Here is a 27,924-nt window from a genome sequence, read left to right on the forward strand (position 1 = left end):
AATTAGGCCTACAGCATTTTTTGGCCTTGTTGCGACTGTTTCTAGTTGTGGGCGTCCTGCAGTGGGGTGTGTCCTGGGTGGAGATATCCCCGCCCACCCTGGCTCACTCGCGCTCCATCAGCCGCTATATGAGGAGTCAACTAGCCCATATTCCTAAATCGATGAAGCAAAAGGTGGAGAAGAACACCAGTTATCTGTGTCACGGGAGATAAACGTTAACTGTGGTCCTTGGAGTCCTGGACAACTGGATTCGTGGGTGTGCTGAAGTCTGACTACCCAAATTCCGTCTGTGCCCATCCCATACTTCGGCTCGATTTGGGATTCCACCCTGCCAGAGAGTCTACAGTATTCGTCATCTCTTAAACTATCACAGGATTTTCAACATGCCTCGTTCATTTCTTGTCAAAAAATATTTCACGAACAAGAAGCCAAATTACAGCGAACTGGAGAGTCAAGCTGGTAAGTTCACACCCGCAATTCCGAAGTTTATAACATCTGTACGCCACACATGTAAAGTTTTGAAGTCATGCAGCGGGACACGAATACATTTAGAATGTCTTTCAAAAGAATGCAGTGTTTGCGATAGAGGTTTGGCACAAATCCACGTAAAGCAGTTTAACTTTCATAGTCATGCCACACAAATGCAAGTTTATGCCAATGAGCAGCAATTAGGCGCTGTAGTCGGTTAACTTGTAGATAATGTGAGGGGATATAAATGTCCACCGGACAGTAAACCGCGGTAGGCTACATATCTGTATAAACATTTTCTCAGCGCCGTTTTGACCATGGGTCGACTGTTGGTCCCTCGGTGAAAAGAGTGTTTCCTTGGTAAATTGGAAAATGTGCTAATGGAATCAGCTGGCTGGGTCAGGGCCATGCTGAATGGGAAGCAACACATACTGACTGTAACTGGACACTGAGAATGAAAACAAGTTAACTGTGTAATTTGGTTATTCGACCATGGAAGGGAAAAAACACCTGACTATCTCCCTCTCTCTTTCCCTCTTAGCAGTGATTCCGGAGCGCTATCCCATTGCTGAACTTCCAACCAGGGACGACTGCTCTGCCATGACCTGCTTCTCCAATGGAATGGTCTTCAACATGGACGCCCTACCTTCACCCGTCTCCCCCATCAGCCCTGTCTCCCCCACCCTGTCCTCCTCGCCCCTGGGGCCCCTGGAGCTCAGCAGCTCCCCCAGCAGCAGCAGCAGCAGCAGCGGGGAGGAGGAGGACGAGGGGGGCCGCACCTCCGACCCCCCCAGCCCCGAAGCCCCTCATCAGATCCACCACTGCCCGCACTGCAGCAAGAGCTTCAACAACGCGCCGGCCCTGTCCAGACACCAGCTGTCCCACCGCCCCCGCGCCGGCCGGCTCCAGACTCTCTCTGCCGCCCTCCCCGGCCCCGACTCCCCTCGACCGGCCTTCCACTGCAAACACTGCCCCAAGGAGTACACCAGCCTGGGAGCCCTGAAGATGCACATCCGCTCCCACACCCTGCCCTGTGTGTGCACCACGTGTGGGAAGGCCTTCTCCAGGCCCTGGCTGCTCCGAGGACACATACGCACACACACTGGTGAGTGTCCTTAAACTACCTCTAGGTTCAGGTGCACTGGAGTTCTTGCTTAACATGAATAGCCACTTTAAATACACATAAAAGATCAAATGTGTATCTTCGCCTGGGTTTGTTTGCAATGCCCTAGTACCACAGTAAGACATTTTTCAACCCTCCTCCATCTATTGGAATGGACTATATGCTAATAACTCATTGTTTTTGTTGTTGAAGCTAGCAGATAGCCAGTGGTAACAGACGTAACTTCGTGCAATAGGCAGAGGGCAGTGATTGGGGTCATCATTGATATTCATGGGTGTCTCCTGAGGTGTAAACAAATGTTGTTGCTCTGCAGGGAGCCCATCTTATCTCTGGTCCTCTGTTTATGTGTGAAAAGGCCCATCATTAGAATCTGAATCAGCAGATCTCACAGTCACCTGTTTAGAAGGGGGGGGGGATAAGGGATAGATGAGATATTGTGACTGGAAGGCCTTTTCAAGTCCTGTGAGTTAGAATTCTTCCCTGCATATTGCTAACGGTCTCTCTCTCTCACCAGGCGAGCGTCCGTTCTCCTGCCACCACTGCGACCGGGCGTTCGCCGACCGCTCCAACCTCCGCGCCCACCTGCAGACCCACTCGGAGGTGAAGAAGTACCAGTGTGGCTCCTGCTCTCGGACCTTCAGCCGCATGTCTCTGCTGCACAAGCACAACGCCTCCGGATGCTGCCCTGCCTCGTAGCGCCGGCCCTGAGCTCGCCGGGGCTAGGACCCTGGGGTTGGGGGGTGGGGGGTCCAGGTACCTCTGTTAGGGTCCAGCAGCCCATTTGGCAGCCCCCCCCCCCCCAAAGAGGCCCTGGGTTGAATGTCTATGCATACGTTTCTGTAATGTGCACAGGGACTTGATGACAATGGCCCACCCAAAAGTTGTTAGTAGGGGCCTGCTCTTGACGCAGTCGAGCTCTGCAGCTTTGCTGACTGCACTGTTACAAACAGGAATGGACAGAGAAGATGTGGCTTCTGATCGAATTCTTATCCACTCCCTGAAGTGCCTTCCATTTTTTTTATTATACTGTTTTCATGCAAAACCCATTGCCATGTTTCTTATGTTTCATCCTCCATATTTCTGTGTGTAAGTGTAACCCAGGGGGTGTGTGGTGTAGGGTGTGTGTGGGGCAGCTGGACAGGGAGTTAATTCCCAGGAAACCCCTTGGTGCCGGCTGGTCCGGGACTGTGGCCGTGTTGCAGCTGCTGGTGTGTGTGTGTGTGTGTCGTGGATGTCGTCTCTCACCATACTCTAAATACACTGCATGCATGCATTGGAACAGCCTTGTGAGTGTTGGGACAGCTGCCTGCATGGTGCACTGTGGAGGCATGGTGTTGAGAGATGTTAGCTCTGACCACGACAGGTGACCCGGTCCTCCTCACCCTCCCCTGCTCGCCACTCCCCTCCTTGCCCCTCCCCTCCTCACCCCTCAACGCTTCACCCTCCTCACCCTTTAGCTCCTCACCTCTCGACCCCCTCATTTCTTCACCCTCTCACCAAAGTGCTTTCTCTCCAACTGCAAACACATCGGTCCTAAACCTGACACTACACCCGGGAATTCAGTGGAAAACAGATCATTTTGGACCAAAGACCCTTTCCCAAGTGAACATATGTTGAAAAAAAAGGGATTGGTTCTTTCATGTCCTACATTTCAAGATATTTTTTTATAGAAAAGACACATGACATTTGAACCAATTATTTTTTATAGTAGAGTTTAAGTGTATCTTCTAGCAAATGGCCCAAAAATGAGTGTATGTTTTTATATGAACCCCAAAAGCCAAAGATGTGCCTTTTGAACTGTATTACTATGTGTAAATAAAAGCTTTGTCTTAGAATGCAGTTCTTGTGTCTGTCGCTGACTGACAAGTATTATGGTCTGTCATAGTCCTCTATCAATGCATAATTACAGGTAACCATGAGCTACAAACTGCTCTCATTTGACCCCACAGCTGACTCAGAAAGCCTTGCACCGCTATTGTTCCAGACACAATAAGCCTTTGACGAGCTCATATACAGAGCGTGTGCCTCGTTGATGGCACATTTGTCTGAGCGAGCACAAAAGGGAAAAAACGCCATGACAGTTTCCCAAAGGCTACAGAAAGGTGCGCGCGCGCCGTGTCTGGACGTGCAGACAGGTCTGTGTTTCCTCTGTGCTGAGCGACGCGCGGAACACCTGCGCGCACCTGCCCCCCGCCCGTCCTCACCACCACGGCCTGTGCGGAGACTGTGTGTGTGCTGCCAACCGCACATGGGCAGCACATGTTGTTGAGTGTTGACAGCAGGGCTGAGGCAGAGATAGAGGCGGGAGAGACCCAGCTCTCCAGGAGGTTCCGGTTCTCAGTGTGGGGATCCCACTAGCCTAGACCACGGGGGTGGGATGTGGTGTCTGCAACCTGCCATGTGTGTGAGAGAGAGAGAGAGAGAGAGAGCGAGAGAGAGAGAGAGAGCAAAAATCTCAGGTTGGAGCCCTTGTAAACGACAAAGTGACTCGGGTTAGCTATCCTCAAGTCAAATCTGAAGCCTAGACGCTTATTGAATCAAAACAAATGTCAAGTCCTGCCTGAAGGCCCCTGAAAAGCCGGACTCGACTCTACCGTCAGAAACTAGAGCTCTGCTCTGTCTAAACCGAGCTGGCACACATATGGCTGCAATGTATCTGCTTCCTACCCTGCTACCCTGCTGCCCTTCTGACCCCAACACGCTGACGCCGGGCTGTCTTGCTGCTGTGGTAACGATGCGTTTCCTGTCAGAGCTGAAGGCTGATGTTGAGAGGGGTGTATGTGAGTGTGTGTGACTGTGTGTGTGTGTATGTGTGTGAGATATAGGGGTGTACTTAGCGCCAAAGCGAAGACTCCTGGTTGTCTTGGTTAGCGTGGGTAACTTAAACAGCACCCAGTCACAGGCACACACACACACAGACAGACACGCACACACAAGTTCCAGTTCTCCGTCAGACGACTGTGTATCTGGGAGTGAGAGAGAGAGATGTGGAGGGAGATGTGGAGGGCCTTCACAGAGGGTGAGTCAGAAACAGAAAAGGCCAGGGGGGACTGAACTCTGCTTGATCCCCCGACGGTGTCAGGTTTGGTGGGCACAGAGAGAGGGGAGAGTGGGTGGACGGATGGATGGAAAGGAATCGTAACATGCGCAAGACTTTAGGTGTGAGGCAAGTTGACAGCTCTTCACTTGACTGTTTCGCTTTGCTCGGCACAAGTTGAACTCTGCACATATGGTACATTGCAAAGTCAGGGACAAATTATCAGGGGAAATTCTGCTTCTTGAGAATCAAAGTTTCTCCACAAATGAAATTTAAGCCATGCCATCTAGCCAGGGGGGCATATTTGGGGTTTCGTCTGTGTAGGAGGTAGTCTATCACGGTGTAGCTCTGAGGCAATGAGATCACCAGTCACGGCGTTGTGTTTTTAAGAGTGTGTCTGTGTGTGTGAGTGGAAGATCATATTGGTCGTGTCAATGTGTGTTTTATGTCCATGTCACACATGCAGCCCCCCTGACTAATGTGACATTCCAAAGCCATTAGTGTCAGACACACAATACTGTCCTCCGACATGCTCTGTGTGCGTGCGTGTGCGCGTGTGTGAGAGCGTGCGTCGAGCGTAGGATATTTGTAGTCCTCTGGCAAAAGTCTTTAGTGAGATTGTTCTGGAATCCAGGGCTGGGATCACTGTTCTGCTGACCTAGATAACTAAGAGTGGAGTGGCTTTTTACTACCACCAGAACTCTCTCTTTCAAGTCTCCCTTTCTCCACCCCCCCCCCCCCCCTCCCTCTCTCGCTCTCTCTCTCTCTTTTCTTTCTTTCTTAATCTCTCTGTTTGGGACACAGGAAGTAGCCTGTCAGGCTCGTCTAAACAACAGCCATCCTACGGCACTGATAAAAAGCATCTGGGTGGGGTCACACCCGCTGTGTAAGTGCACTGTGGTGTGTGTGTGCACTGTGTGTGTGTGCGTGCGATGTGTGTGTGTGCGTGCGTGCACTGTGCGTGCACTGTGTGTGTGTGTGTGTCAGCGGGCATTTGACACTTTCACCTCTTCAGAAGGCTTTGCCACAGCGCCCAGGAGCAGAGGACTGAGAGGCCGGGCTGGAGAGCTGACTCAGAGGGGATCGGGTTCGAGCCAGGAGGGTTGTGTCACCGGGTTTCTGGTTACCCACCCTCTGACTGGGCCACAATGGGCCTCACACAATGGTGCTGTGGTGCCAGCCACACTCGGTGTCCCACCAGCCCCGAATGATCTTCAACGGGCCCCGCGCGTCACCAGAGGTCCTCTTCGACTAGGGCAGATCCTGTGTGATCCTGTGCACATCCAGAGTGTTTAGACCGGCAGCGTTGACCACGAGTCGTCACGGTTGGCTGCAGCGTGGAGTGTGTGGTGGGTAGCATCTGTGTGTCACCTGTGCAGTCTCCGGGGCAGGAGCAGGTGAGATGTCACAGTGCGCCGGCTGTGGTGAAGACCCCTGCCAGGGGGAACGGCGACCATCGCCTGGAAACGGAAGCGTGTGCCGTGTTTCTGTAGCTTGGCGACCTGCTGAGAGAGGGGGCAGGTACTACGTTGTGTCCTGCAATCACCTTCCATAGTGTGTGTGTGTGCGTCGGTGTGAACATTGGTGTGTGTGTGTGTACATGTGTGTGTCACCCCAAAAATACATGTTGCTGTCAGGAACACCATTAGTGACTGACAGCTCACACCTGAATGGTGCCAAACACAACACAGCACATTGGCTAAATGAACACATATTCAAAGCGGGGGTTGTGGAGAGCTGGAAGGAAGCGTGTTCAAAGCTGTGCAAAAGGGTCACTGACACCAAAACCATGCAACCATGCAAACCATGCAAACATGCACAAACACACGCATCCAGATATACGCAGGGCAGCAAGTCATGACATGAGAGTGGCTGCCAGTGAGAGAACACAAACAAGGGGAAAAGAAGCAATTAGACAGAGGATAGTGGAGGGAGGGGGGAGGGGGGAGGGGGCTACACATGCTGAAAGAGGTGTGAGGAGGAAACGGTGAGAGGGCAGGGAAAGCAGGGAAGGTGAGAGGGAGTCAGAGAGTGTTGTTTTGCCAAATGGACCAAAAGGAGTAAGATGAGTAGCTGTGGTTTCTGTGCTGCACCTGGCAGAAGGAGAGGATCACCTGTGCTCTCTCTCTCTCTCTCTCTCTCTCTCTCTCTCTCTCTCTCTCTCTCTCTCTCTCTCTCTCTCTCTCTCTCTCTCTCTCTCTCTCTCTGTCTCTCTCACTCTCACTCTCACTCCAACATCGCTCTCTCCTCCTTCTCTCTCCCTGGCCTCTTTGACTCCCCATATTCCACCCATCCATCTCCCTCCCTCCATACATCTCTCTCTCTCTCCGTCACTGTCTCTCTATCTGCCACAGGTATTCAGGTATTTCCCCTGGGGGGGGGCGTCAGTGTGGCTACTGAGAGGTGCAAGGTGCACTGTTGTCCTCCTGTCAGGGCCTGCATGGGCCTGGGGGGCCGAAGGGAGGGGCCAGGGGACCCATCTATTGTTCCGGTGCATTCCAGTCACTGAGGGACAGGGTCGGGGCCAGGGCTGAGGGGAGGCTGGCTACAAGACGGACGGATAGGGGGAAGGGGGTGGGGGGGCACCTTGCGAGTTGGATGGCGGCCCAGAATGTCTTTTGTCCTGTGCGCGCGCGTGCGTGTAAACGTTCGTGTGTGCGCGCGCGACCGCTGTGCCGGTGTGATATCAGGTGTCCTCTGCGCTCCGAGTGTCTTCATGTGTGTACGAGCTGAGTAAGAGCACAGATTGCCTGCCCCCCCCCCCCTCTCCTTTTTCCTTGCCTTGGGGGGCCGAGGGGCACACGAATGCACCTGCCTGAAATCCACACCCCCTGGGGCCAGATGCTCGTCTCCCCTCCTCCGAGGTTTTACAGCGTCGCCGCGGGCGCCGATGTGTGCCCACGTGTGCCCCCTCTCTGAGTCCTCAACGTGGTGGAGTGTTGGAACAGACGCAGGAGCAACACTGGCGAAGGGAGTCGCCGCGGCAAGCGAGTTGTCCGGATGGGTTCAGAACGCTACGTGTGTTTGTGGTGTGTTTATGGGTTCAGCATTTGTTCATAAATCATCAAGGAGTGCGTACAGAGTCTCTGCGCAGTGAATGGTTTTTCCGGTCACTTCCGTACTGGGTTCCCTTCACTCTCTCGCGTTCCTCAGCTGTTTGTCAACAAGCGAGAGGTGACTCTTTGCCTTGTTGAACGTAGCTCTAGAATTAAGAACCCAGGACAGACACACATATAGACACATTGACAGAACAAGAGAAGATCTAACACAATTTCAGTCATCACACCATAACCATTGAACAGGTAGCTTTTATTGAAGCAAGGCTGGTAGCAGAGCCGAGCCCGATGGTAGCAGAGCCAGGCCTGGGGTCATGGGAGGATGAGAGTGTGATTAGGGGATGTGGAGAATGCTGATGGAGGTGATGTGGATGGTGCACATATGGTTACCCGCGTCTGGACTCGGGGGGTGGCGGAGAGTCCTCATGGGTCACGGCCGAGCAGCAGCTTGATCGGATCCCCCGAGGAGTTTGGATAGATGACAGGGAGAAGCCAGAGAAGGCAGAGAAGAAAGGGAAGGGCGGGAGGGCGACAACAGTATGCTAGCACAAGGACCAGAGCAACGGAAAACCTCGTAATTGAAACGGGGCGTTTGGAGCGCATTCTTCCGTGCTTTCGCTAGGCTTATGCGAGTTAGTTGATTAGAGTGGAGGAGGAGTCTTTAGTTAGAACTTTAGTTAGTTCATCTAACTCCCATCATGGCATCTTCACCTGTCATCTTAATTGTGGGTTGTTGGAGGGTGCGTGTTTTCCATTGCAAAAGGTTTCTAGAGATAATTGTCATTGTTGAGGGGTTGAGTGACCGACAGGGAGCTGGTCCCATTGCATGTGTGAGCGGAGAGAGAGAGAGAGAGAGATAGTGTAACTGGAGTCTGTTGTGCAAGTAGGGACAGGTGTGTCACCACCTGACCACACCCCCAGGGCACATAGCACCTCCTGTCCCTAACACCTGTCCCCTCTGTCTGTGTGAGGACCCGTGTCTCTCTCTCTCTCTCTCTCTCTCTCTCTCTCTCTCTCTCTCTCTCTTTCTGTCTCTCTCTGTCTTTCTGTCTCTCTCTCTCTCTCTCTCTCTCTCTCTCTCTCTGTCTCTCTCTCCCCACCGGTGTGGCGGGCTGTGACAAAGCGAGGGTGACCTGTCTGTCGAGGCTCTGGCCCCCCTAAAGTGTCCCTCACAGCTGTCCTCCTGAAACCAGAACTCTCTTCCCCTCTCCACCCCCACCCTCCCAAAAACCTTTCCCTTCACTACCTCCCCCCCCCCCCCCCCCCCCCCCCCATGAGCCATATCTGTATCCAATCAACTTATGCCAGTCCACCTCTGCGCTTCTGGAGAGGACTGAACCTAATCCTGTGTCCATGTGTCTCTCTCAGGTATCCTTACGTTATGTTGCACCCCCACACCTCTTCCCCCAAACTGTCTGTCCATAACTCAGACACACAGACTTCCATCCAGACTAGACAGATGGGACTGTCTGAAGCTAGACAAGGACCCGTGTCTCTCTCTCTCTCTCTCTCTCTCTCTCTCTCTCTCTCTCTCTCTCTCTCTCTCTCTATAGAGACAATAGAGATAAAATGGTAAGGTAAATATGTGTGTGTGTGTATATATATATATATATATATATATATATATATATACACACACATATTTACCTTACCATTGTATCTCTATTGTTCAATCCTAACAACAACAACTACTTCTATACTGGGGATGTGTGTGTGTGTGTGTGTGTGAGAGAGAGTGAGACAGTTGGAAAAGTGAGAGTGTGCATGTGTTTGTGTGTGAGCAGAGTGTGTGCATGTGTGAAGCGTGTGTGTTTGAAGACTTTCTTGGACTTGTCCCCAGCTCAACCAAATACATTCTTTTGTACTTTTCTAATCTCAGTGCTCAGATTACCAGCTACAGGGCCCAGCCACACACACACACTGAAGGTGGTTGAATCTCACGACACAACGCACAGCACAACACACACACTAGTATGTAGTGTAATGCCAGCTGCCTGATGTAACTATTTTCTCCAATTTGCTTTCTGTACCAAACTGTCTCTCGCTCTCTTTCACACGCACACACACACACACACACACAAACACACACACACAAACACACACACTCACTCACTCACTCACTCACACACTGAAGTCATTACTTGACAGCTTGTTTTCTTGAACCCAAAAGAAAACAGCCCCCGTCAGTGCTAAGAAGATTCCCACACGACTGCATAGACAGCATGGTGCCACCAACTCTTCCACACACACACACACACACACACACACACACACACACACACACACACACACACACACAAAGGCCCCGTGTCTCCACATAAAGCCATTCCAGATGTAACAACATCCTTTCCAGTGCTGGGATGCCACCTAGAACCCATATGTTCAGATAATCTCCCTCCTCACCCCTCCACACCACAACAACTGAGGTTTACCCACCCAGTATTATTCATGTTTATTTATCCATGACAGACTTCCCCATACTAAACCTTCAGCACACATAATTACCATGTTGTCTGATTGCCTTTTTGACGCCAAAAAAATAGAAAATGTTCTCTTGTTTTTTGCTTGCTCTGTGGAAGCATCATGTTGCTGGTTTGATTGAACAGGAGAAGAGACCAGGGCCCTGGTACATGTGACAGCCTGTCAATAACATGGCATGAGAATCACTATCACCATGACGTTGTTACGTTTCATTAGGAAAATCAAAGGATAAGCTGAGCCATGCAAAAACGGTGCGAGAGAAGACACCAGATCATCAACTCGTTTTCTCCCTTCATCCTCCTCTCTCTCTCTCTTTCTCTCACTCTCTCTCTCTCTGTCTGTGCGAGGACCCGTGTCTCCTCTCCCCCCCCCCCCCTCTCTCTCTCTCTCTCTCTCTCTCCACCGCAGGTAGAGTGCTGTTCCTCCCAGGGACATCACATACACGGATCCCAAACAGCTGGGTAAATCTTGGTCCGCGTCATGATGACGGCAGGGAGGGGACTGAGAGCTTCCAGAAGACCGAATAAGGCTCTTCCTTCTGGAGGGCTGAACCCACCCCTGGCCCCCCGGGCCCTGGAGGTCTGGATTGTCACACACAGCATGGCTAGATTGCAAAGGCTGTGGAGGATCTTTTCACCTCACTGAGGATATTTAGAGGGAATCCCAATGGAGACTGTACTTTAAACATTTACTGTATATAACTTGTGTGTCCTATCATGTCGTGTTTCTGCATATTCTATGCCAAGCTTCCGGGAGTGGATACAGCTTCAGCGTATTGGGCTCCACCGCCCAGTCGCCAATTTATTCGGCACGTGTCTCTGACACAGAGGTGCTCTGAGTGTTTCACAACAACTCTCTAACAGACTCGGCCAAACGTTTCTCCCCGGGAACACGCGCTCACTCAGCCGCCTAGCCTCTTCCTAACCCTCTCTCCCTCCACCTCCCCCCTCCTCGCGCCCCTAGTGCAGTAGTGCTAAATGAGCAACAAACAGCTAATCAGCCCGGCTCTGACATCTAACATCAAAGAGGGAGGTGTGTGTGTGGGGGGGGGGGGATAAGGGGAGGAGAGGGGGTGGAGGTAAAGAGTGTACTAAGAAAGCAATTACTGCCCTGCACCCCAACCTTACCACCCCCCTGCCCCTCAGCAAAAGCCCTTCACACTTTAACAGGTGTGGAGAGAGATGTGAGGGAAAGGGGGGGTTCTTTTCAAAACAAGTTGAACTGAAAGACAGAGTACAAGAGACGGAAGGAGAGCACCTGCCTTGGAGGGGCCGTGCTTCTCTGCGCTGGGCCTGGGCTTGCAGCACCCCTCCCCTGACAACAAGGAACTACCGACTCACCATCCATCTCTGTCCACAGACTCGGTGAGCCAGGGTTAAATGACCCATTCTGTAACTCAAGGAGGGACCAATTCAGGGCATTTAAATCTGTGACTGAGTGAGAGCATGTGTGGTTTTGTGTGTGTGTGTGTTTATGTGTGTGTATGTGTGTGTGTGAGAGAGAGAAAGAAACAGGAGGGGTTAGGGGACCCAAATACTTGTCCTTAGTTCGTACTAACTCTCCTTTCCTTTCAAGCACAGCTTGAAAAGCAACAACTCTGAAGTAATATTTAGCAGTTGACAGTTTCCTTTAACTGGTAATACAGAAAGAGGGGATTTGACGACATGAATGCCTTGCTCTGTCTTCTGGTCTCACATACACACACCTCCCTGATGATCACCCAGGGCCCTCATTAACCTCCCGGTGGGGGGTACAGGGTTTGGAGGGCATCAAAGTGGCCGGATCACCACAGACTCACCAAGAAATCCTGCCATGGGGGTCTGGAGCCGCAACGTCTAACCCCCTAATGAGAGGCCATGACACACACACACACACACCCACACACACACACACACACACACACACACACAGTCATTCTGCCCCCTGAGGACCAGCTGGAAAAGAGAGTGAGGCATGCCTCTCCCAAACACTCGTCCTGCATTCCATCCACCGGGCCGGGCAGGAGAGCTGGTCGTCACCACTGGCCCACTGGTGTCAGGGCCCGAAGGGTTCCCCCCCACCCCCCCTCATCACCGGGATGGGAACGGACTGAGAGAAAGACAGGAGAGTGAGATCGAACCAGAAAAAGGAGGCGGGTGAGATGAAGCGTCACTCGATACTTGCCAGTAAAATGATGTTATGTCCACTGTACTGTCCTGTCTGCAGTGTTGAATGTATCTGTTTCAAGCTCTTGGTGCAGAACAAATTCCCCTCGGGGCAAGAAAGGTTTTCATTTATTCATTAATGCCCACGGAAAAAGGTGGACAAATGTGTGTGCGATTGTTTGAGAGTTGTGAAAGGAGCAAGCTGGATTCAAAAAATAAAATAAGATGATGGTCCTCTGTCAATCAGCGCGTGGACAGAGACTCACATGCGGCGAGGAGGGGGGAGAAAGGAGGGAGGGGGGCTTGCAAATACCAGTGGGACAGAAAGGCAAGTGCAGCAGGAGGGGGAGGAGCGAGGAGGGTGCAGGGTCGAGGCACGGCACCTTGCAACAGCTGGTCTCAATTATCCATGGAGGGGCTGGGGAGTGCACTGGGCTGCTGGGGCATGTGTGTGTGTGTGTGTGTGCGTGTAACAGGGGGCTGAGACCACTGGCGCCAAGAGAGAGCAACAGGTCAGGGAGGATGAAGATTATAAAAATACTAGCAGGCAGTTGGCCTTGGTGCTGCTGGTACAAAGCATGTTTATGTGGAGGGGGTCTTCCAGGGGCAGAGAAGATGCGGGCAGCATGGCCATTTTGTGTGTCATGTCAGATAGGGAGCAACTGTGGCATCTTGGAAAAATCTTCCTGTACAAAGAATTTGAAATCCTTTCTTTGTTTGTTTTCCTTCAATCAGGGAAACGATACAAATTGATACAAACGATGCTCATTTAAAAAAAGGCAATAGGAAAGGATCTGGTGAGCTTGTCGTCCATTCTGTAAACATTGAGGCTGCTGTGGACTAAACGCTTCTCTCAGAGATTAGACTTGGAGCGGTAGACTTTACGTACGCGTTGTGTTCTGCATAGCACGGCACCAGCAGTCACGTTAGATCAGTGGGACTGGACGGCGGAAGGCCAGAGACAACAGAGAACCTGACAGACTGGGACAGGAGCGATCCCCTCAGACTTGTCACCCTCTAGTGGTGATAGGTGCATACTGCAAGCCACTCCAATAAAGCAGCAGTAAATAAGAGACATTTTCTTGTTGGGTGTCGGTGATTTCAGATGAGGAGCTAAGAGTGCAACCAACAGGAGGGTTTAAGAAAAGGGAGAGAAGGTCTATTCAACATTTCTATATACAATCTTATTGTTGGAAAAAAGATGCATGTTTTATCAGGAATAAACACTCTGCTCAAGGTGCGCTTGGTGACGGGGAATTATATTTTGGCTCAATTATGAATCATGGATAATAATTTGGCATAATTATGATTAAACACATCTTTCCAAAAGGGAAGGAGGTGGTCACTAAAGTTGAGATGGGCCTGTCTAACTTCAGGTTACCTCCCATTGGAGGCCACTAGCTTGTTTATGCATGCCATGATTTAAATCTATGAAACATAAAACATTGTAAACATTGGCAACACTTCATATCAAATACCATGTAACTACACAGCAACGTCCTTTCTCAAAAAGGTCTCAAGAAGTAGAATGTCCACAATTGTTGTAGTTGAAAACCAGAAATGAATTTTTGATATTTTATTTCAGTTTTCATGTTCCAGATTAAAAGACAGGTACAAAATAATGAACAAATGTGGAAATAAATCAAGATCCCAAGAACGAATCAGCATTTTTGCACTCAGGAAGCCACACCTGGGCCTATTGGACATTATCTTATTATGTATCTTATATTGCACTACAATACACAATTTTTATATTTAGTACCATTTGTATTTTATATTTAATGTATGCACCTTCCTCCCAAAGCAAATTGCTTGTCTGTGCAAATTTTCATGGTGATTAAAACCCATTCTGATTCTGATCTCGTCCTGTAGAGGGAGACAAACTTAAACTAAACAGTAAAATGACACGCAGGGTAAGCAGTCATTGGAATAACATATTGAAAGGCTCAGCCCACTACCACATCCATTAAATATTTGAATAGTCAATGATAAATATGTAGGCTACGATTATGATGCCAACTCGGTTTCCAATCCCAGACAGAATCAACATGTCTTCAACACCCAAAAAACACCCAAATAAAGAAACATTTTTTATGTTTGCATTCCAATTCATTTGCATCTAACAATAACCCATTCTTAAATATCGAGGTTTTCCTTACATAAAATCATCTTAACTATATTAAAGAGACGACATCTCAGTAATTGGAGAAAAGGCAGAAAGTGAATAAAGTGTTTGACCAGGGCTGACTGCTGACAGGGTGACATTTCATTTTTTGCTTCTTAATAACTTTGTCATCATCTCCATTAAAACAAAACCAATCAGTTTTGTCACTCAGCCATGTACACAAGTGCACCAGTGGGTGAAAGTCTTGGGTGCAGTTCCAAGAAGCATAGCAGTTTAACAATAAGACAAGTTACACATCTGTTACACAACACAAAGCACAGTAAACACCTACTAAATATCACTGTGCTTCATCATTTGAGAAGAGGGCTCTCTGTGGAGAACGCTCAGACTTTCTTTATTTCTTGGTTCTCATAATCTTCTGTTCTGGCCCTCACTCATTATTGGGTTCCACCTAGGTCTGAAAAGTGGGTCATGTTAATGAATATGAAACCATGGTACCAAGCATTCTAGCTAGCCACAGAACATACCTAACAATGTCATTGTTTGGTTGTGTTACTGACTTCATACATTTGGCCAATATCTGCCAACATTTCTACAGTGTTCTTAGGTCCAAGGACCACTGCTACCACAGCTTGAGAACCACCGGCCTACAGGAAAGTCTCTCCACTTGAGTAAAGGGTATTGTAAAAATGCTGTGTATTAGTCTGCAAGAAAACATACAGTGTATCTTGTGTTTACTTCACTGTAAAATCTTGCCATTTCCGTGCCATATGTATAAACATTCTAAACTTGGTGTGCCTCTTTTCACATGTCCTTTATAATTTGTATTATAAAGGACAAGGAAAATACAAGGAAAATGTGATTTGTATGTATGTGTTCAAATTGAGTTGAGATAAAATACTGAATGTAACTTGTCATTAACCACCAGGTTAATTCGTTTTTAATCAGCACACCAGGAGAATACATGTCTGGGTGTTCACAAATAACAGATACTGTATATTCCAAATTAGCGGAGATATTTGCTTTTAACTGAAATAACAAGTTGGGGACATTTTTGTTGTGTGTCACATTAACCTTCACATTCAGGACTTGATATTTGAAACACCTACAAAATAACACTGCCATGTACCACCATGTTAAGTTAACTAATTTGGATTGCTATGAAAATAAAAGAAGAGCAATAAGTAACAGACTTGTATAGAAATATGTGAAGTATGAAATGAAGTATGTTCGTTTGACTAATTGTCACTTACTTTGGGGAATCTTCTGCGCAAGTCATCCTGAATGTCATCCATAGTCGCTTCACTCTTCGTCCCCTTACAGTAGATCCTGATCTGATGCTGTGAAAAGCTCTTGGGCATGAGGAAGTACACCTGGTAGAGGTTACAGTTGGTTTGAACATGTCTTTCAGTAGTGCCACAAGGTCCAGTTCATTCAATACTGTACATCTAACCATAGAAGTGAGTGGTAGGAGGTTCTATTGACGTCAGTATGGGTCTGACCTGGTCATCTGAGATTTTGAAAGCTTTGGTAGGGTCCTTCTTACTGTAGAAGCGCATTTGGTCAATGGGGTCGTCCTCCTTCATCCCATAGTCGATTGTGATGACCTGAGGCAGTTTTACACAGGTAAAATCAAAGGCTGAGTGATAAAAGACCCAGGTACTCAGACCTAGAATACTTGAACATATATTCTTCCCATCTCAAGGTAATAAATGACACCAAAGTTATGTTAAGGAACTACATAACTTTGCAAAGAGCATACATTCTACCAATAAAGACATATAGAGCAGTATAAATCATCAAATGTTTTCAAAATGGGCCAAAGTCTGGACACTTACGCTGCATATAAGGTCATTTGGCTGCAGTGTCATGCGTCTTTCCTCTGTACGTGCCCAGTTGTCGACCTCGCCCTGGAAATGAGACATTGCTACTCCCATGGCTTAAATGACCAATGATGACCAAACTGAACCCATTACCTTTATACCCCAAACACACCTGTGTGTGCAAGACCTTGGTCTGAGCGTCGGCAACAAACTTGTAGTGACGTCGGTGGGTGATGTTCTCTAGAATCTCTCTTGCCTCAGCCAGCTTAGGAGAGGAGGAGTAGAGGATCCGCTCAAACACATGGTCTACATGAGGAGAGAGAGAGGAGGAAAAAGAGAGACAGGTTTTGGTCTACCTTTTTTGTTATCCCCGGCACGTTTGAGGAAATACAACGAGTGTATGAGGCTAATCTGAACCTGTGAGTTTAGAGTAGGCCTCCATGTCATCTATGGCCTCTGACATTCTGAACATTTTCCCCCCAGATCCTTCAATCTCGATGTGTTCATTTGCTTTGACAAGGGCGTCTGCAATCCTGGAGAGCCAAAGCAAATTGATGGTGACAAGAAAACATCTGAGTCACAATGTAGCAATTACATCTAAGAGTGAACTTTTATTTGACCTCTTGTACAGCACTTTGTTCAACCATGGATGTATTCAAACATTCTCTATAAATATTGATTGATTGATTGAACGGTGGTCTCCACCATCTCTCTATTTATACATTTGACTTCCCACATGAAGCTGTGTGTGAGCCCCTGCTGTACAATACTCACATGAGCTGAATGGCTTCAACCACTCTGTGCTGGTAGGCTCGTCTGTGGAGGCTGAATCTGGTGTGGAACATGTCATACAGGTTGTCCACTTCCTGTTGAGAGAGAGACATCAGTACAGTGAACCTTAGAAGTCATACTCTATATATTTGAAGATAAAGGGTTTGCCTGGCTACAAGTAGCACCTTGTCTCTGGCACAGATCTGAGACTTCCCATCCACCTCACAGACTCGGGCAAATTTGATAAAGCGGTCATGGTCAAAGTTAGTCTGAAGACCTAGGTAGTAGGAGTCCCTGTGGGTTTGACAGAAGACAATTGATAAGAACATGTTTAGGAATGCCATTTCAAAGACCTATGAACAACTTTGACAAACAAGTGGTTGAAAGCATGATATACCTGGCAAAGTAGTCCCATTTATCAACATCAACACCGTTTCTCTTGTTGGCTATGATTTCATACAGGAAGGACTTCTCCACTGGTCTGCCTTTGTAAGGCCACTAGAAACAGCAGAAAACAATGCTCATTGACCTCTGTGGGATGTCTTAAGGCTGATTATGGGCAAATTAGGCTGACAGTGTGTCTAGCAAAATAGCCAGCTGATAGCCTACACTTGTTTAATCTCCCTTAAATATTTTGCCTCTTCAGATGTTGTGTTTCACTCTACTTTGAATGAAGTGAGCAATAGATGTGTTCATAGTTCTATTTAAAGGTTACTCATTTATGAAAGTTAGGTATACATCATAGAACATAGCTAGGCATTAGGTTGATTTAATTGACACGGTGATATGGAGGGCAAACAAAATCTAAAATTCTGAAAGTTGACCTGTCATACTGTCATAGACCGCTACAATCAAACAAAGCTACAGAATGTAAGAGTAAGAGACCATTATTTTTCTATACATGAGCCATTTTCTTTCGAGTGTGGAAGATAATTTGTGAGTGTTAAGTGGTTGGGTGATAAATGGTTGGGTGATAAAATTATAATAATAGTCCTAAATGTGTTGCGTCTCCTTGTCATGTGGTTGCCTTGGTTTCCCCACTCACTATTGGAGGACTGAGTAAGAATACCCAATTAGATTTCAGAATACCCAGAATCATCCAAAACTGATGTTATTAAAATGTTTATATTTCCTGTTTTATACAGCTAAAACAGCTTGGGGTTAAAATTACCATGTGTCAAGGACATTGAAAAGATATCATCATGTTAATATTGTATTCACCCAGTTACCCATTAAATCAAGAAAAGCCATTAAATAAGAAGTCAAAATAAGTTATATCAATCATGCATTAAGAGGCGTTAAACATTTAACGGATCAAACTGATCCAATTCAATTAAGGGCAATTCAACCCTGTTTTGGTTCATATTAACTTGTATAATTAACAAGCCTTTGTATTCCTGGATAGGAACCTTGTGGTCGAGAGGGGAAGATTGGAGTAGTTGACTACATTTATTGTAACAAAACTGACTGCTGTCACTGATACCTTCCCAGGAGTTTTGTCAATCGGTCCAGCAATTTGTTCCCTGATGAAGTCCAGGTCTTTAGCCAGGACCAGACCATGCTGCTTCATAACATTCTTCAATTCATTTTGGTCGACAAGGTGGTCAAACATGGCCACGGACGCATCCTCGTGCTGAAGAAAAGAGGATTCTGGTGAACAAAATGGAATCATATGCACATACACATGTCTTCCCAACATACATTTGTAAAGACACATTTATTTTTTTCTGGTTGTCTTTCACCATGACAACCAAAATACAGAGAAACCAAATCAGAATGGTTTCCTGCACCTTTACAGTTTAACATTATGGGACTGGATCCCTGTCCTAACTTGAAATGAGTCACATTTTGTTGTTGTGAATGCAAATATATCTGACCTAAAATAATCATGCAGAAGTAATCGAACCCATTTGTATATAAGACCAGATATTTGCAATTGCTTCAGTCATTATGAAACATTTGTGAATCACTCACTTTAAAACCTATTCAGTTGACACACAAATAAAGCCAGTGCATTCCCATAAATGTTTACCTGTGTTTTATAACAAATATTGAATTGGGGGGTTTTGATGGAGAAAGGGAGACCTTTACCTTCCATGTACTTCCAACAATGACTTTGGGGATAAACATCCCATCAAACAAATGGGAGAATGGGCCATGTCCTGGTAAAAAAATATATATGTTGGAGGTAGAGAAAGAGAGATTGTTAACTCAATGAGTCAATGAGTTAACTCACATGAGTGTATTTGTGTGTGAAACAAAGGGGAATAGATATATCTTGAGAAACAACATGAGCTTCCTTGAGCCCAAAACACAATCAAGTCAGAAAGAGTCTTGTATGACCCAGTGGGAAAGAGAGAGAGTGAAAACAACATTTAATCTTCACCACTTTCTGCCACACCTTGAAATGGAACTCTGCAGTTCAGTTCATAGTGAGTACCAGTACACAAGGTTGAGTGTGTGTGTTTTCCTCACCCAGGTCGTGGCAGAGGCCAGCAATCTGCACACAGAGGAAGTCTCTGCAAGTGATTTGAAGTTCTGGCTGCCGATCAATCAGCTCCTTGACCAGTCTCCCTGCCAGGTGACTCACTCTAGACCAACACACACACACACACACACACACACACACACACACACACGCACACACACACACACACACACACACACACAACCAGTTAGCAGTAAGCACAAAACAAGACCTAAATAATCCAGTATCATCACCGAATCATTTGAATGTCCTACCCTATGGAGTGTTCAAAGCGGGTGTGGGACGCCCCAGGATAGACGTAGCAGGCCCCTCCAAGCTGCTTGATGTAGCGAAGTCTCTGGAACTGGGGTGTGTCAATGATGCGGACCAGCAAAGGGTGCACTGGCACAATCCCATGTATGGGATCGTTGAACACCTGAAAGAGTTGAAACAAAAGAAGGAATAATTATCATCCGACACTTTTATTCATCCCACGTCAATTGTGGTGGTGCCGTGGTGGAATAATAATAGACGTTTGAACAACTCTCTAAACAACACTGTGCTGGGAACCCCTCTCATTCGTTCTTCAAATGTCCCTCTATGATTGGCTTGTCAAACCTCAAACGTCACAGCGTGCATGTCCTTGTCCAATCAGTTGTCTGTCCGTCTCCCTTTCAGGCTTCACCTGTCTTCCGTTCGTAAGTCGACTCATGCCGTGTTTTGTTCTTTTCTACCGTCGGCTGTTCTGCGTGAACGGAAACTTTCGTTTTTGTTTTGGTGTTTTCTCAGTGCTTCTGTTCCTATATTTACATGTATCTTTGTTGCTGTTTTAATCGGCTTTACTCGGTATAGTGATTTTTGTTTCGTTTGGTTCATCACCCAGTGACGAGAGTATAGGTAAGCTGCCCATGGTTGCCATGACGTTAACATCTCTGTTACACTTCAGGTTAGGAACGAGTGCTAGGTGTATTTTAGTTTAGGGCTATTTTTGGTTGCGTGGTTAGGGCTTCTTTTGATTGATTGGTCCTACTTTTCTTCGGCACCATTCGTATTTCCATTGTTCTCTGGAGTGTTGTCGTAAAATAAATATACGTAGCCTATTATTTTAAATTCGGCGTTTGCTGTTTACGTTATGGCTCCCTACACCCAGTCGTAAACGAGCTCTACCCGGGGTCTTAACACCTGAGTGTAGCATGAGCCAAATCGTGTGCTGGCTGTATAGGGTGTAGTGTTCAATGTAAACACCATGCATTTTACGTTGTGTACAAATTCAAATCTAAATTTGAATTACATTTATTCAACATTATTTTAAAAGTTATTTTGACAGGGGGGTCATACTGAGACCAAGGGTTTACTTTTATGTTGAAAGACAATGGCTGTGGGTTCATATAAACTATTTTATATTGGGGTCAAAAGGACTCTGGTTGGTTTCACCATAAATATACCTAACACAAATAATATTTACTTGAAATTACTGAAAACTAAATGATACCAGAATCAAATAATGATAGGTAAGCTTTTAAGTGTCGAATTGGACTGTACTTATATAAAAGCAACAATTTGTATTAAAGAAAATTAGGCTATAGATTTTCGTTTAAAACATCACTGTGACTTTCCTAAAATGACATAATAATCAGTCATTCTTTTTTCAGATTACGTTAATTACATATCTAGGTAATGCTTAAAGAAAAAAAAGTTAGAATTTTGCTCTATTATTATTATGGTCTGTACAAGGTAGGCATCGAATGTTAAATATGCTGGTAGGATGAGGGTTAAGCATTTATGCTGAGGACAAAATCCAGTGGCATTTGGAATCGGCAACCCGCAATGACTTGTATTTTAAAAGATTTCAATAGAGCTGAACATTTTTCCCACCAAAACCTGGGAGTGATATACTCAATGTTGATGAGAAATGGTCCATGGTCAGGTTGGTTGTACAGGTGATGGTCTCAGTATTAAACATGGTCAGGTTGGTTGTACAGGTGATGGTCTCGGTATAAAAGTGGACCAGTGTTCTCTAGCTGCTACTTCTCTTTGCTCTCTTCTTTATTCTGTTTCTTTCTCCCTCCACTTTAAATTTATCTAGGCAAAGTAACATTTAAAACCTTTTAACATGTTTGCCTTCAATACAAATCATTTGCAATGTTATTAAATGTAAATTTCCTTGACCATTCTTGCTCTGATTTAACCAATGGAGTCAAATACCTGCAAATTCAGCACATTTGGTGATATTCTCTCCAGTTTAGCTCTCTTCCATCAGATCAAGGGGTAGGGGCGTCGTTAGACCCTTTTTACTGGAGCATGTGCTCCAGTATAAATCTGCTGTGCCCCAGTCAAATTTAAAGTTTGAGCTTTAACAATTGACCTATTAGTCAATAATTTAGATTGATAATCCCGGAAAAAAATACATGCAGTATCCCAATCAACCCTTGTAAATAAACACAAACCGATGCACGTAGAATTCCATGTCAGCGCGCTCTTCTGAGCTTGCAAATAGCCACTGCAGCATGCACACAGAAGTACAGTGTGCGTGCTGTACACAAGTTAGAATTGAGGTAGGCTAAGAAAACATTACAAAACTAAAGATAGTTTCTTAATGATAAGCCTAGCAATCATCTTATTTTGACTAAAACATAAAAACAATGTTACATGAAGCTCAAAAAAACAGTATTTACGCTCAAATTAATGCAAATAAATGTGCGTGCTCGCATTAACTGTTGATTTCCCTGCCAAACCTGATATCAAACTTGCGTGCCTGAGCTGTATGGGTTAGGCAAGGGGAGTTTAAATAGCCTAGTTGTGCATTGTGCGCAGCAAGCTTGAAGCATTTTTTTTAAATGTCTAACAACGCCTCTGTCAAGGGGCTTCGTTTTTGGTTGTTTGGACAATATAAAAACTTCTACAATATATCAATTAAAATCATTTGTAGCCTCCTGTGTGCCACCATTTGCCCACCTGCGGATTCTGACTTTAAAGACGAAGATTGTGGTTTTCCTTTATTCAATCTTATTCTTTGTCTCTTTTATTTCCATCACCACCCTGTCATTTCAAAATCACATCCAAAAAGCCTCTAATTCATCTTTCTGTTGCTATTGAAACAAACTTCACGTAGGCCTATGGGGGTTTTCACATACAATTTTCCACAGCATCTTTTATCTATTCATTAAAAAAAATATACTAAAACATGATCCTTGCATAAAACTCCTTTCAACACGTTATTGGATTGTCTTCTTTACACTAAAACTGTCAAGATCCTTCTCAAGAAAGGAGGCTATAATTACCTTTCCCTGCACATTGAACTGGCAGTCAATCGTCTTCTGCTTGTCCAGAGCCTGGTCAGCCAGAGTTGAGCATTTGGAGCAACTCATTTTGAGGAATGAAATAAACAAAAGTACAGTAGTGGACTGATGTGGTGAGGTAACTTAATGTTCAAGACTAATGCCAGGTAGTGATGTAAGTGTGCTTTTATGCAGTAATGAAGAGGTCACTCCCATCTGTGGACGATCATTAGCCAACACCTCTGAATGTTTTTGAATACCATTTCAATAATCCATAAATATTAAATTGTTACCTGTTCTTTGATACATGCTACAAACATATAATTCATTTATTTCAAGATTGGTTACAATGTATTGCAATGTTATTAATAGTAGGCCATGGATTAAAGAAACATTATTTTCCATTGGCCTAAACAAAAGATTGGACGGGGCAGGACGGGCGCAGGAGACGGTGGAGAGGTCGTGCACAACCCAGGAGGCGGCAGCCAGGACTCCTTTTGGACAGGGCGGCACTGTGGCGCCTAGGAGCGCAGACGAGGGGGCGCTTGGGACTGCGGACACAGGGGCGGGGGAAGGTGGCGGCCAGAAGTCTCGGCAGGGACAGCCTCAGTCGTCTGCTTACTGGGCAGCGGCAGGGGAACAGGACAGGAGAGAGGCAGGGGCAAAGGACAGGACCAGGTCGGGGCACAGGACGGGACAGGGTCTGGGTACTGGCAGCAGGCAGCCGAGACTCCCCGGCAGGAACAGCCTCGATGGTCTGGGTTCTGGGCGGGACAACCTCAAGACGAGGCAGGCGCACAGGGCAGGACTAAGCCAGGGCCACAGGGCAGGACTAAGCCAGGGGCGCAGGGCAGGACCGAGGCTGGAGTTGGGGTTCGGGCTGGGTCTGGAGCCGGGGTATGAGCCAGGTCTTGGGGTGGACCTTCCACTGCAGACTTCGGAGTCCACCGAAGGCAAGACGGGTCCATATGAAAGGATTGCCGGAACTCTCCGCTGGGTCAAAGCTTGGTCTTGTCCTTTGTTACGTGGTGTGGTGGGGTAATACCCAAACACAGGAGAGTAGCCAGACATTACGTCAAAACAAGGTTTATTCATCAAAACGGGAAAACTGACAAGATACTCGCTGTAACATGGGATAAGGACAAGACAAAGGCTGTTTATCAGTCCACGTTTTTTTCCGTTCTTGTGTAATTTTTTTGTTCTTGTGTTTGTTTTGACGTCATCTTTCATTGCCCAAGTACGGTTCCATTCCAAAGAACACAAGTCACCAAGAATGCCAAAAATACCCAGAAATGTTCTTGATCGGCCCCTTTTATTGAGGATGCATCGGATGGTGACTTGGTCAGCGAGAACACATCTGATTTCCCAGAAGTCATTGCAAGAACGTCGTTCTCCGTCCTCACGGTCTTGCAAGACCATTCTCGCCTGTAGCTTGGCAAGAACGTTCTCCTCAAGAACGAAAGTACGTTTTTAGCGATCCAAGTGACGATCCAAGTCTAAGCAGGGAAGTGATGCTCATCATACAGCCCCTCCTAAAACCAAGTTATACAACAAACAGAAAGAACTAGAACCTACCATGTATAATTTATTTATGCGATGGAAACTGAGTGTGCATTGTAGGTGTTTGTGTGTAGGCCTGCATAACCATCCAATTAAATTCTGACATTTCTACCGTTGTCGACGGTGACGTCTGTGTTTTTGTTTCGGAGTCGGGGTGGGGGCCAGATCAGCCATACATTTAAAATGTACTTTAAGTTACTTAGTTTCATAAAAAGTAAAACGGGGCGGAGGGATCTCCCATGTAGTGAAAAAAGGACAATGGGTCATAAATCCAAAACTATTTAGTTTTTAAAGAAAAATCTATAACAATGTATACAAATCTATACAAATGCAATAATAACATATGATGTGTAAGACCCTTATAAATGTATAATGTGCAACTTTAGTACAGAATATCCCATAAAACGTTTTCAAACAATCAATTGAAAGTGAAAGTACCATACATTGTTAGTTCTGTGAGGCCACCATTCTTTTCTTCACAAACAGTCATTTCAGGGAGTTGGCTTCTCCCCCCCTGTCTGCCTACTCTCCCATGTTTGGGTCCTACCACTCTGTGTGACATGTACTGGATGAATCAATGTGAAATTACCTTGGTTAGTTGAAGGTTGTGTTACAAGATCGACGTTATCACCCACTTACCCCTGGTTATCACCAGGTGTGCCATTTTCAACTGTTTCCTGTTGGTAGCTGACCAAAGGGTTTCCTGCTGTCATACATAATGTTTGGACGTGCCATGTCACTGCTGGGGCTCAAGAAGTTTGTTAATCTTCTTTCTTTTGCTTTTGTTTTTGTTTAACTTCATGTTCTAGTTCTGGTTTTTCGATGTCTACTATAGTTCATATGTCCCGTGTAATTTGGTTGTATTGATTTCACCTGTTAATTGTTCACGTGTTTATTTAAGTCAGGCCCTTCCTTTGTTTCATCGTGAGGGATTGTTTGTATTAGCGACGTACTGAGCAAGTATATGCGGATTGATTTATGTAGTGTTTTAGACCTTTGCCCTGTTTCTTTGACCTTGCATTGTGCCTAGCTTGTTGGATTATTTCTGCCTTGTGGTTTACCGACCTGTTTCTGTTTGAATACAATTTTGCCTGTCCTATGTGTGGAATGAAACAGACTGTTTACTCTGAATCTGGGTCCTCCACAATGTCTACGGCTTATGTCATGCCTCCCCTGTGATGAAGACTGCATCCATTGTGGCAGCCACATCAAACGTACCCATGGTGCAGTCAAATTCAGATCAAATTCAGCATCATGGTGATAAAATGCAAAATAAATGGAAAATGATCCAAGTCTAAACATGGAAGTGATGCTCATCATACAGCCTCTCTTAAAACCAAGTTATACAACAAACAGAAAGAACTACAACCTACCATGTATAATTTATTTATGCGATGGAAACTGAGTGTGCATTGTAGGTGTTTGTGTGTAGGCCTGCATAACCATCCAATTAAATGCTGACATTTCTACCGTTGTCGACGGTGACGTCTGTGTTTTTGTTTCGGAGTCGGGGTGGGGGCCAGATCAGCCATACATTTAAAATGTACTTTAAGTTACTTAGTTCCATAAAAAGTAAAACGGGGCGGGGGGATCTCCCATGTAGTGAAAAAAGGACAATGGGTCATAAATCCAAAACTATTTAGTTTTTAAAGAAAAATCTATAACAATGTATACAAATCTATACAAATGCAATAATAACATATGATGTGTAAGACCCTTATAAATGTATAATGTGCAACTTTAGTACAGAATATCCCATAAAACGTTTTCAAACAATCAATTGAAAGTGAAAGTACCATACATTGTTAGTTCTGTGAGGCCACCATTCTTTTCTTCACAAACAGTCATTTCAGGGAGTTGGCTTCTCCCCCCCTGTCTGCCTACTCTCCCATGTTTGGGTCCTACCACTCTGTGTGACATGTACTGGATGAATCAATGTGAAATTACCTTGGTTAGTTGAAGGTTGTGTTACAAGATCGACGTTATCACCCACTTACCCCTGGTTATCACCAGGTGTGCCATTTTCAACTGTTTCCTGTTGGTAGCTGACCAAAGGGTTTCCTGCTGTCATACATAATGTTTGGACGTGCCATGTCACTGCTGGGGCTCAAGAAGTTTGTTAATCTTCTTTCTTTTGCTTTTGTTTTTGTTTAACTTCATGTTCTAGTTCTGGTTTTTCGATGTCTACTATAGTTCATATGTCCCGTGTAATTTGGTTGTATTGATTTCACCTGTTAATTGTTCACGTGTTTATTTAAGTCAGGCCCTTCCTTTGTTTCATCGTGAGGGATTGTTTGTATTAGCGACGTACTGAGCAAGTATATGCGGATTGATTTATGTAGTGTTTTAGACCTTTGCCCTGTTTCTTTGACCTTGCATTGTGCCTAGCTTGTTGGATTATTTCTGCCTTGTGGTTTACCGACCTGTTTCTGTTTGAATACAATTTTGCCTGTCCTATGTGTGGAATGAAACAGACTGTTTACTCTGAATCTGGGTCCTCCACAATGTCTACGGCTTATGTCATGCCTCCCCTGTGATGAAGACTGCATCCATTGTGGCAGCCACATCAAACGTACCCATGGTGCAGTCAAATTCAGATCAAATTCAGCATCATGGTGATAAAATGCAAAATAAATGGAAAATGATCCAAGTCTAAACATGGAAGTGATGCTCATCATACAGCCTCTCTTAAAACCAAGTTATACAACAAACAGAAAGAACTACAACCTACCATGTATAATTTATTTATGCGATGGAAACTGAGTGTGCATTGTAGGTGTTTGTGTGTAGGCCTGCATAACCATCCAATTAAATGCTGACATTTCTACCGTTGTCGACGGTGACGTCTGTGTTTTTGTTTCGGAGTCGGGGTGGGGGCCAGATCAGCCATACATTTAAAATGTACTTTAAGTTACTTAGTTCCATAAAAAGTAAAACGGGGCGGGGGGATCTCCCATGTAGTGAAAAAAGGACAATGGGTCATAAATCCAAAACTATTTAGTTTTTAAAGAAAAATCTATAACAATGTATACAAATCTATACAAATGCAATAATAACATATGATGTGTAAGACCCTTATAAATGTATAATGTGCAACTTTAGTACAGAATATCCCATAAAACGTTTTCAAACAATCAATTGAAAGTGAAAGTACCATACATTGTTAGTTCTGTGAGGCCACCATTCTTTTCTTCACAAACAGTCATTTCAGGGAGTTGGCTTCTCCCCCCCTGTCTGCCTACTCTCCCATGTTTGGGTCCTACCACTCTGTGTGACATGTACTGGATGAATCAATGTGAAATTACCTTGGTTAGTTGAAGGTTGCGTTACAAGATCGACGTTATCACCCACTTACCCCTGGTTATCACCAGGTGTGCCATTTTCAACTGTTTCCTGTTGGTAGCTGACCAAAGGGTTTCCTGCTGTCATACATAATGTTTGGACGTGCCATGTCACTGCTGGGGCTCAAGAAGTTTGTTAATCTTCTTTCTTTTGCTTTTGTTTTTGTTTAACTTCATGTTCTAGTTCTGGTTTTTCGATGTCTACTATAGTTCATATGTCCCGTGTAATTTGGTTGTATTGATTTCACCT

The 27,924-nt window shown here is 45.7% G+C and overlaps 2 protein-coding genes across 2 annotated transcripts; one reads left to right on the top strand and one right to left on the bottom strand.

Annotated features, from left to right (window-relative positions):
• The first annotated feature begins 136 nt into the window (after positions 1-136).
• snai1b (snail family zinc finger 1b) lies at positions 137-3,430 on the top strand. Its single transcript, XM_084680370.1, has 3 exons — positions 137-459; positions 1,010-1,573; positions 2,106-3,430. Exons 1-3 carry the CDS (start codon positions 384-386, stop codon positions 2,285-2,287), a joined length of 822 nt encoding a protein of 273 aa, XP_084536496.1. The 5' UTR covers positions 137-383; the 3' UTR covers positions 2,288-3,430.
• A 10,442-nt stretch (positions 3,431-13,872) lies between these two features.
• LOC146251609 (deoxynucleoside triphosphate triphosphohydrolase SAMHD1-like) lies at positions 13,873-23,201 on the bottom strand. Its single transcript, XM_084679515.1, has 14 exons — positions 20,114-23,201; positions 19,771-19,931; positions 19,504-19,619; positions 19,120-19,190; positions 18,512-18,661; positions 17,426-17,526; positions 17,214-17,322; positions 17,032-17,123; positions 16,675-16,790; positions 16,430-16,563; positions 16,273-16,344; positions 15,937-16,041; positions 15,688-15,807; positions 13,873-14,891 (listed from the first exon to the last, which is right to left on the bottom strand). Exons 1-14 carry the CDS (start codon positions 20,132-20,134, stop codon positions 14,886-14,888), a joined length of 1,374 nt encoding a protein of 457 aa, XP_084535641.1. The 5' UTR covers positions 20,135-23,201; the 3' UTR covers positions 13,873-14,885.
• Positions 23,202-27,924: the final 4,723 nt, after the last annotated feature.

Source organism: Hypomesus nipponensis, chromosome 18, assembly GCF_054491055.1.
Source record: "Hypomesus nipponensis isolate SF chromosome 18, ASM5449105v1, whole genome shotgun sequence".
Taxonomy (NCBI): Eukaryota; Metazoa; Chordata; class Actinopteri; order Osmeriformes; family Osmeridae; genus Hypomesus; species Hypomesus nipponensis.